The 11,493-nt window shown below is 38.6% G+C and overlaps 1 protein-coding gene and 1 pseudogene across 1 annotated transcript; one reads left to right on the top strand and one right to left on the bottom strand.

The window, feature by feature from the left end:
• Positions 1-3,886: 3,886 nt before the first annotated feature.
• LOC122048300 lies at positions 3,887-9,227 on the bottom strand (annotated as a pseudogene).
• Positions 9,228-9,442: 215 nt separating this feature from the next.
• On the top strand, positions 9,443-10,825 carry LOC122049144 (pyruvate dehydrogenase (acetyl-transferring) kinase, mitochondrial-like). Its single transcript, XM_042610583.1, has 2 exons — positions 9,443-9,584; positions 10,375-10,825. Exons 1-2 carry the CDS (start codon positions 9,462-9,464, stop codon positions 10,642-10,644), a joined length of 393 nt encoding a protein of 130 aa, XP_042466517.1. The 5' UTR covers positions 9,443-9,461; the 3' UTR covers positions 10,645-10,825.
• The last annotated feature ends 668 nt before the right edge of the window (positions 10,826-11,493 follow it).

Here is an 11,493-nt window from a genome sequence, read left to right as displayed (position 1 = left end):
TCTAAGTTGAGAATGTCCCCAAGAGGAGCTCATAAGGATTGTCATGTTAAACCCTGCAGGTGGACTTAGTCCAACATGACGATGAAGTTGAGTGGTACTACTCTTGGAGCTAGATATTAATTAAGTGAGTTGTTAGTAACTTACTTAATTAGTGGACATTCGACATCTTAAACACAGGGAGACTAACACACTCATAATAAGAAGGAGCCCAAAATGTAATTTGGGATTGGTGCGGTAGTTTAATAATAGTTCTCTAGTGGAATGAATTATTATTGATAAAATTAAGTTGTGTGTTCGGGGCGAACACGGGATGCTTAATTTTATCGGGAGACCAAAACCAATTCCTCTTCTCCGTCCCTATCGTAGCCTCTTAATTATAGAGTACTATACTCACCTATACCCACCTTCTTACCCATCCCATAGGGGCTGGCCAAGCTAGCTTGGAGACCAAGCTAGGGTCGGCCTAAGTTTGGTTCATGGGTGCTTCAAGGTGGCCGACCCTATCTTGGGTTCAAGCTTGGTGTGTTCGGCCCAAATTTAAATAAAAGGATTTTTATTTTTAAAATTTTTCTTATGTGGATAACATGATTTAAAAGAGAGTTTAAAAATTTAAATCTTTTCTTTTATAAGATTCTACAAAAGATTAAGAGAAGAGCTAAATCTCTTTCCTTATTTGTAGATTAAAAGGTTGATTTTAATTTTGGTAAAAACTTTCCTATTAATCATGTTTATTATTTAAAAGAAAGTTTAAAAATTAAAAAAATTCTCTTTTATTAGTTTCTACAAAAGATTAAGAGAAGATTTAATATCTTTCCTTATTTGTAGATTAAAAGAGATTTTAATTTTTAGAGATAACTTTTTTTTATCCACATGTTAAAAGAAAGATTTTAATTTATAAAATTTCCTTTTTATTAACCAATCATGAAGGGAAAAATTATTGGAGAAATTTTTTATAAATTTCCGGAAGCAAATAAGGAAGTTTTAATTTGTGTTTAAAATTTTATTTGCTTGGAAATTTTATGGTGTGGCCGGCCATTGTAAATTGAAAAGAAAAATTGTTTTTAATTAAATAAATTTTCCTTTTCAATGGAAAAAGAATTAAGGAAGTTTTTATTAAATTTTCCTTATTTGCCAAGACCAAGGATTATAAAAGAGGGGGTAGAGAAGGCTTCATGGTAAACAACTCTATTCTATTTTCTCCCTCTTTTTCTTCCTTGGTGTGGCCGGCCATCCTCTCCTCCTCTCTTCTCTTTGATGGCCGAACCTCATCCTTCTTATGGAGATTCATATGGTGGCCGGATCAAGTTTAGAGAAGAAGAAGAAGAAGAAGGAGAGAAAGAAAGTTTTGTTTCTAGCATCCCTTGGAACATGGTGGTGGTGGCCGAACCTCTTCATCCTAGGAGAAGTTTTGATGGCCGAAACTTGTAAGGAAGAAGAAGGTGCTTGGTGGTTCTCATCTCGGAAGATCGTTGCCCACACAACGTCCGAGGTTAGAAGAGGAATACGGTAGAAGATCAAGAGGTCTTTCTAAAAGGTATAACTAGTATTTTTCCTTTCCGCATCATACTAGTTATTTTTGGAAATAATACCAAATACAAGAGGCATGCGATTCTAGTATTTCGAATTTGTTTTCGATGTTGTGTTCTTCTATTTTTTTTTCTTTTTCTTGTGATTTGATTGTTCTTTTCGGTTGACCTAAAGTTATTTAAGGAAATTAAATATTAACTTTCCTTAAAAGGCTTTGTCTAGTCGGTGGTGGTTGTTCCCATATCCAAGAAGGCCATGTGCCTCGCCATGTCAGTACTGGAAGCCAATTTTAGAAATTAATATTTAATGAAATTAATAACCTAGGTGATTTGGATCGAACGTGTTAAGTTCCGCAGGAGATCCGAGTCTAAACCTAAAAGAACAAATAGATTAAACTTTGGATCAAATGTGTTAAGTTCCGCAGGCGATCCAAGTTTAATTTAAAAGAACACATGGTAGCTAGGAAAAGGTTCAGACCTTTGTACAAAATTTTTGTACAGTGGAACCATTAGGTTTTCTGTGTAGCAACCAACAATTGGTATCAGAGCTAGGGTTTTGCCTCTGTATATTTGGTATTAGTTTAATTATGCACATGTCATACATAATTTAGGCAGGATAATAGTAGGATGTGCTAACTTTGTGAATGCAGGATCCAACTATTATGGCTTATAGTTATTATGTGTGTGATTGGACCCTTGGACATGTCAAGGGCATTTTATTGTGTGCATGATTGTATAATAAAATACAGCAGGAACTGTATTTAGTTTTATTAGGATTTTATTTTTTGATCTAGTTACATGTACATTCCTTTTATGGAATATAGGATCGATGGATGTAAATTTTATTTTATGTTCGATCTAGTTTATATGTACATTCCTTCGATGAATATAGGATCGAAAAATGTAAAATTCTATTTATGTCGTGGATCGAATCTTGCAAGGCGTGGAACCTTTTGAGGATCAGAGGCGCAGCGGAACAAGGAGCAAGATGGATGCGACAACTAGACCCGGTGGCGGTAGCCAAAGATGGCAGCAGCTAGGGTTGACGACACACGGAGGACAACAATAGATAAAAGCCATAATAGTTGAAAATTAGTTTTTCTATTTATTGCTTTTTATGCTGTGTTGTGTGTGCTTGTTAGTATGCATGCTAAGTAGGCTAGCATAGTCAAAATTCCTCACTTTAAATAACTAAGTGGGAGAGGGATTTATTTTTAAATAAATTCCACGGTCTCCATTATTAGTTTATAAGTGATGCAACAAGCTTGCGCGTTGGCTCTGAGTGCCTTCCTCCATATCGGATGAGCTTGTTTGCGGATTACTAGCTTAAACTTCCATTTTGGATGACTATAGGAAGTTAATTAAGAGCGCGTGATCTTCCCCATCGGAAGGGACACAATCTTATTAACGGACTTAGTGTCAAGTAATGGTATACACTTAGGCACGTCTAATAGTATCCTCCTCATCGGAGTCACTGCTATTATTTGTGTGACTGAAGAAAACCAACTTTTGATTTGTCAAATAAATAAGTTGACAAGATAATAAAATTAAAAACCCCTCTTACAAATGTTTGATTTTGTATACGTCCACACTATCGTGGCATACAAAATTCACGGTGTTTGAGGTAATTTTATTTGTCATAAAGATTTATTGATAAGATAATTAATGGGTAAACCCCTCCTCTTACAAATGTTTAAATTTTGTATACGTCCACACTATCGTGGCATGCAAAATTCACGGTGTTTGAGGTGTTGGTGAATTTAAATAATATTGTTTGAGGAATCAATGTTATTTTAAATTCAAAAGTTTTAACCAAATATTTGATCAAAGAAAGATCAACTATTAATTTTATTCGTCATAAAGTAAAGTTGACGAGATAATAAAATTAATGGATAAAATCTCTTCTTTGATTTTGTATACGTCCACACTATCGTGGCATACAAAATTCATGGGGATTTTAAGGAATTGATCTTGACCAAATATTTTTGTGATTCTTAGGATTTAAAATGTTTGTCAATTCCCTTGTTGTTACACTATAGAAAAGACTTAGTAGTCCCGATTGTAATAATTGGAAATAGGACTTGGACATTAAGGTAGTCTGTCCTTTTAGAACTAAAGAACAATATAGGTGTATTTAATTCATTAGTTGAAACATGTTTAGTGGTGTTATCTACCAGAACCTGGAGTGTAGATACAGATGCCATTAGTCATGACCGCAATTCATTACAGGGTTCTAGGAAACCCAACAACTAAATGAAAATAAAAACACCATCCACATGGGCACTGCTGTAAAAGTGGCAGCTGTTGCAGTGGGAGATGTTTATCCTTTAATAGGAATAAAATATGAATTATTAGAACCATTAATCCAGGCTGGAGGAATCACCCAAACTTCTCATACCGGAACAATCAGGATCAAGGGTCAGCAAAACAAAGCTATTAACATGGACAACAGAGCTACTCACCTGGGCAGCTGAACTACTCAGCTGGACAACAAACTTTTCAACAACAACCTTCACAATTGTCCAGAATTGAAAAGATGTTTGAAGAAGCCCTCTCAAAGCCAACAGAGATGAAGAATGAGATCAAGCTGTTAACTCAAAGAATGAAAAATTATGAAAAACATCAAAAGATGCAAGACAACCAGATATCCCAGATAGCCCAATCCATCTAAAGAGCACAGGGGGCATTTCCAGGGAAACTAGATATAAACCCAGTGGAACACTGCAACCATATTGAGTTGAGGAGCGGACGTACTGTGGGAGACCTCCAAACCATTACTCAGAAGGAACCTAACTCAGGGAAAGAACCCTCTCTCCTGATGCCCAATAAGACTCAAAACAGGGATGGAGAGGAGACTACTAAAAAAATTAAAGAAACTCTTCAAGTTCCCCCATAGAACCGGACGATTCCCTTACCTCAAAAACTGATAACCTCCCAGAAGGATGATGAGTTCAACCGATTCTTGAAGAAGATCAAGGAGATTTGCATAAAAGTGCCACTGATAGATGCACTGCACCAAATACCGAAGTTCATAAAGTTCTTAAAGGGTATTCTATCCAACAGGAGGCAGAAGAGTGACTTCGAAACCATAGCATTAACAGAGAATTGCAGTGCTATCCTCATGGCAATTTCTCCACCAAAGATTCAAGATCCAAGAAGTTTCTCCATACCATGCAAAATTGGCTCTGAACTTATACCGAGAGCTTTCTACGACTTGGGGGGCCAGCGTTAGCCTACTTCCGTACTCTTTATGCAAGAAGCTAGGCCTCCAGAACATTAAACTGACCACTATGGCACTGCAATTAGTTGACCATTCATGCAGATACCCAATGGGAATAGTGGAAGACGTGCCAGTAGAAGTGGGTGGATGTATATGTTGGTGCAAGGTGCACCAGAATCAAACCTGAGTTTTGATGTGTCAAAGGTTCAAGTTAAGTCTTGTTATGATCTGATGATTTGGCTAAGTGTGCAAGTTATTTACTTAATCGGGAATGACCTAGTCACGACCAGACAGTAAAGTCCAAACAGGTTTGGAGGACCTAACGTTTGGCAGGTAGGTTGAGGTAAATAACTGGAGGAGCAACAGTGAGGTCAGGTTTCTGAGGGGAACAACCTAAGGTCGCTGATCCAACTGAAAAACCGGGAAGGTTTCCAAGTTGAGATTAAGACAGTACTAACTGTTATACTCATGCATATTACTACTCATGTATTATAACTGTGCTAACTTTGTTTTGCAGAATATTATTGTTATATCGAAGTAACTTTGTGTTGCAGAATCATATGCCCCATTGGATTTCAAATGGTCATAACTTTTGACTCAGAACTCAGAATCAGGCTCTGTTAGCGGCCATGCATCCAATACTCAGAAACCTTCAATTTACCAAGGGTTCAGTCGACTGAACAGGAGGTTCAGTTGATCGATCAAGGCATTTTATCAGTCGACCAAAAAAGGTTCGGTTGACTGAACAGGCAAATTTGGCAAAAATAGTTCAGGTCGCAAACATGGTATCCCATCATGATCGATCGACCGAAAATGAGGTTCGGTCGACTGAACAATAAAATCATTAATGGAGCATTAAGTGCGGATCTTGACGAACATGGAAGGTCACTGTTCGGTCTACTAAACAATTGGATCGGTCGACCAAACCATTAAAGATCAGTTAATGAAAAAGATCGAGCCAGTGTCAGACTCCAGCCAGGAAGGAAGGGAGCAGGTTCGGTCGATCGAACAGAGGGCTCGGTCGATCGAACAATAATGACACTTATAAAAGGAGCTCGAGGTCTTAGGCTCAGAATAATTCTGATCATCAAAAAGGTTCTTTTCTGCTTGTTGCTCATGTTCCAAGCCTTCATCAAGCTAAGCAAGCTACTTCGTTCAAAAGCACCGACTACGCCTCAACCTTTTTTTATTACTGTTGGTACATTTCTTATTGCACTTAATTTCATATAAGATAGTAGGGTTGTTACTATCTTATATTCTTGTAGCTGTACGATCTGCTTCATTCCTAAGAATTTTGGAAAGAAGAGTTATAGCGATTTGCCCATCGTTGCGGTCAAGGAAAGCGGGCCTTTGAGTAGGAGTCGAGCTAGGCTCCAAACGAAGTAAACAGACTTGTCTATTCTTTTCCGCTGTGCACGACTCTGTTTTTAAAAGATAAAGAAAAGTTTTAAAGCGCGATATTCACCCCCCTCTATCGAACGTTTTCGATCTATCAATTGGTATCAGAGCCTCGTTAGCTCTGAAATTACTTAACCATTTTTCAAAGCATCTTCTAAAACTTTTTCTTTTCTTAATTTTTTTTCTTAGAATATTTTTTTTTATTTTTCAAACACTGTTAATCCCAAGACAAGAGTCTTGGAAATTCTTTTTGGTTCTCAATTTTTGGTGCAAGAACAAATGACACAATCCGAGGGATATTCGACCGTGCATCCTCTGCTATTCGATGGAAGTGATTTCCCATACTAGAAAAAGAGGATGAAAGTTTTTCTCAAAACAGACATTGATCAATGGCTCATTATCCAATGCGCCTACACATCACCAGTCAACAATCCAGAGGAATGGATAGAAGAAATAAAGAAGAAAGTACAAATTGATTCAAAGGCACTCAACACTTTACAATGTGGATTATCAAAAGAAGAATTAAAACGAGTCGGCCCCTTCGATAATGCAAAAGATTTGTGGGATAAGTTAGTTAAACTACATGAAGGGACAAATGATACAAAGGTAATAAAGCGTGATCTTTTATTAAATTCATTACTAAATATTAAAATGCTAGATGGTGAGTCGGCAAGCCAACTACACATGAGGATTAAGGACATCCTAAATGGACTACATATCATCGGCCATCAACTTGAGAATCGTGATACCATCAGGTATACGCTTAACTCGTTCCCTCGAAACTCCTTATGGGCATCTATTATAGATGCCTATAAAGTTGCGAAGGATCTTTCCATTATTAAATTAGACGAACTATTTTATGAATTAACATTACATGAACAGACTAACTTGAGTCAAGCCAAGAAAGGGTTAGCTTTGTATGCAGGGCCAAACAAGGAAGCTAAGCCCCGAACAAAGCCAGAACCAAAGCACTTGAGTCATATAGCATTTATGGCAAAGACTGAAGAGTCTGAATCCGAGTTTGAAGATGAGTATGAGTTAGAGTCCGACGACGAGTCTGAGATAAGCCATGGATTTGCATCCATTTCAAAAGGACCCGATAAGGTAACTTTCAATTCGAAGTCTGAAATGTTAAAAGTAATTAAATGCTTGTTTAAAAAATTAACAAAATCTAAAAAAACAAAATAACTTGTTACTTAAGGAAATAGATCACCTTAAGGAGCAAGTTAACTTGAGTAACTCGACTAATCAAATTCAAGTTGGAACTTCACCTTAAGTTACAAAACTTGAGGAAGAAAATTTCAACTTGAAAGGAAACTACATGAAGGGACAAATGATACAAAGGTAATAAAGCGTGATCTTTTATTAAATTCATTACTAAATATTAAAATGCTAGATGGTGAGTCGGCAAGCCAACTACACATGAGGATTAAGGACATCCTAAATGGACTACATATCATCGGCCATCAACTTGAGAATCGTGATATCATCAGGTATACACACTACAACAAAATCGCTCATAGACATCAGTGGAACAACAACGGTTTTAGGCTAAAACCGATGTCTTTGAGTATTTTACACCGGTTTTTCTAAAAATCGGTGTCTATGAGCACAGATTTTAGCTCATAGACATCGGTTTTTTAGGCGATGTCTATGAGCGCCCTTTTTTTGGTTAATAGACACCGATTTTAACATCGATTTTTAAAATCCGATGTTAATGAACCCAAATAATATTTTAATTTTTCCCCACAAGCCAAAATCTGCACACTGTGAATTCCCTCCAAACCTAAATCTTTATCCCGCCCTTCCTCCGCACGACATCTCTCTCGCGATAACCTAAACCTCCGACCATCCGACCATCTCTCTCAGCCTAAACCTAAACTTCCGACCATCTCTCTCAACCTCATCTCCCTCTTCCCCCCTTCCTAGATCCTCTCCCGATCAGGATCAAGACACGACGAACTTGCTTCTCCGTCCAACCACACCGCATCTCCTCCAACTCCTCCATTTGGTTGAGAAGAGGAGGCCTTGGTAGCATACAACATTCCCACCCGCGCGTCCAGAGCCACCGGTACCACATCCTCCGCCACCTCCGCGAACAGCGGGCTGAACCGCAGCAGGTACGGCTCCCGGCACGTCGTCCCCTCCGGGCACACTGCCAGGCCCCCCTCCACCGCCAGCAGCCGCCGCATCGTCGCCGCGTCTCGTCCCCTGTCCCGGGTCAGCCACACAGTCCGCATCGGCGCCAACGCCTCCGACCCCGGCTCAGGCTGTACGTCACGGCCGGCACCGTCCTCTCCAGCGCCGAGCACAGCATCACTGGGTCCAATAGCGTCCGGTGCGTGCACACGTACACCACCCCCTTCTTCTCCCCGTTCGCTTTCCCATCTCCGGCCCTCCGGAATCGGATTCCGGTGACGGCGGCGATGAAGATGGATATTTTATAAGGGAAAACAATCCCCATCGCGATCCTGAACACGGCCAAAGGGATTGCCACGAGTATCCACATGAAGAACGCCATCATCTCGCATGGCGTCGGGAGAAAAGCCAGTCTTCCGTCATGGAACACAAGTGGCTTTGGGTACTTGTTTCTCGGCATTTTGCTGCTCTCACTCCTTGATTCCTCCTCTCTCACGACATAAATTTCCTGAAAAATAAAACAATCACTTTTAACTCATATCTTTGATCGACTAACGTGGAATCGAAAGAAATGCAGGTCCAACCTTGGCCGAGAGTTGGTGGTGGTGGACATTGGAGAGGTTCACAATGGCTGCACCGGCCTTGACCATGTCCCTGAGAGCTCTCTGTTTGTCAGGCCAAGAGATGACCCCCGTGAAGTAGCAGCCCTTCACCACCTGCAGCTCCGCCCCCACCACCTCCCCCACCTCTAAGTACTCCTTCAAGAATCCCTCCACCATGAGCCTCGGCAAGGTGGTGAGCACAACAGCTCGCCTCCCTTTCAGCACCTCGCATGCATGTAGATGGAGGTTCTCCAAGAAAATTTTCGGCAGCACAGTCCTAGCGATCAGCCTCAGGTCCCCCGTCCTCAGCCCGCAGAAGGTCACGAAGGCCATGATCCTCATCCCAAACTCGTGCTTCCCCAAGAGACACAAGGCAGGGGAGAGCGCGAGGAGGAGGAATTAGTATAACCAATCCTCTCGTTTCAGAGTAATATTATTATAACTTTCTTTTTGTTTGAGGTTCACATCCTTACTGTATAAATAATTTTTTAATGATATTGTATATTTATGACTTATCTGATTATTTCTTTCAACTTGCTACTGTGGACCAGGTATGTTCCTTCTCATTTGCACCTTATGGTCTTTGAGTTGGTAAAAAACTCTCTGCGTGCGGTTCAAGAATGTTTTATGAATTCTGATAAGAATGCCCCTCCTGTTAGAATTATTGTCGCTGATGGGATTGAAGATGTTACAATAAAGGTACGATACCAATAAATACTTAATGTTCAATTATTGTTATTCTGCTTGGTAAGCAAGATTGCAATACTTCAAGAATAAGAAAGGATTAGTTAAAAATTCATGCTGTCTTGGCAAGTTGCAGAATTTGAATTTAACACAGAATACTAGGTACTCTAGAAAATAGAAACTAGATGTAGTGAAGATGAAAAATATGAATTTAAATTATATTTTCTTTGGGAATTCTTGACAGTTACTGATGTCTTGCAGGCATTTTTTATTTCTTGAAAAGTGTTGATACTGCAGAACCACCAGATGTAGATTTGCAAGACAGAGAACAATTATACATTGAAGAACATAATTGGACTAACTCCTCACTCTTTAAAGTGGTTAATCAGATTTATCAGAAAACTATTACAAATGAAAGTTAGGGAAATTCTCAAATATTTCATGAATTTGGGGCTCATTGCTACTGGTTATTTTTAAACCAGACAATGATTATGTGAAATCCAAGAGTCTTCCACTTTGTCTATATCTGACTATATGCATACAAGAATACGTCAGAGCCTGTTGAAAATCTTTTACTGCCAACATGTATATCAGCATCTGCTGTTGATACAAGTATAACACCTGGATAAATGCAAAAATTTTCTAATTTTTGTAATTTATCTTCTTCTTAATATCATTAAATTATATCTTATGGCATTTCTCTGTTTGTTAATACTCATGGTTCGAGGAATTTCTTGTTACATATCAATCATCTAGTTTTTCTAGCTTTGGAATACTGATCTTGATATGCTATCAATTATTTCAGATATCAGATGAAGGGGGTGGCATACCAAGAAGTGGTCTTCCAAAGATTTTCACATATCTCTATAGCACTGCTAAAAATCCACTCGAGGAAAACGATGAAGGAAGCTCAGATGGAGTAATTATGGCTGGTTATGGTTATGGGCTTCCAATTAGTCGTCTCTATGCTCGCTATTTTGGTGGTGATTTACAAATTATCTCTATGGAAGGATATGGTAAATCCAATTCTTTCTTTATGCAATACTTAATCTCAAGTTCAATTTGTCCTGCTTGAATTCCAATATGGCTCATTCATTGCCTATTATGTTGCCAATACTTATTCGTGATTTACAAACTCGTGCTTGCTATGATTTTTTGATACAAACCGGATGCTATGCTTTTGTTACAATGATTTTTTTTATACAAACCGAATGCTATGCTTTTGTTACAAACCATATACTAGTTGGAGACTAAATGATTGCCTAAGAAGAAAGGAAATAGAGATTAGGAGATGCAGTGAGTAGAGTGGCTGGATAAGCTATCTTAAATGGTAACCTTAGGATTAAAGGATTGATACTCGAATTTAACCTAACCTATTAAGATAAATGGGTAATCAATACTAATCCTTATTTTGATTGTTTAAATGTTGGGCTCCTGTTTCATAGCAAAAGGTTCATTTTGTGACTCTAAACTAAGTTTTTTTTTATTGTTTAAGTGTATTTTCTGAATTTTGAGAACCAATTTTTTTTTGTACATCTACCATCAAGTATGACCCTACTTAACTAGATATACACTTTTAGACCCCCATCTTCATGCACATGGCTAACTGTAACCCGCGAGGTCTTCTGACTTTGTGTTTTTCAGTTCAGGGTCTACTAGTTTACTTATCTCTTGTGGGTTTTGAAGATACTTTATGGCCTGTATAACATAGAAGAACAATGAGCCGTGGATATATAGCATGAATCTACTAATATGAATCACAAACTGTTGGATCAAGAAGGATATATCTTGAGACTAGCGAACCCAAAGGGCAAACAATGTTATGTCTTTTCCAACTAATGAATCTCCAAAGGGAAGATAATGTTGAAAGAAACTTGTGATTTGCAGCGAGGCTATGGTTTCCTCAGTTGGGATGTGATAAGGT

This window comes from Zingiber officinale, chromosome 2B, assembly GCF_018446385.1.
Source record: "Zingiber officinale cultivar Zhangliang chromosome 2B, Zo_v1.1, whole genome shotgun sequence".
In the NCBI taxonomy this organism is placed as follows: domain Eukaryota; kingdom Viridiplantae; phylum Streptophyta; class Magnoliopsida; order Zingiberales; family Zingiberaceae; genus Zingiber; species Zingiber officinale.
The sequence above is the reverse complement of the archived record's forward strand: the minus strand, read 5'-3'. Positions and strand labels throughout refer to the sequence as shown.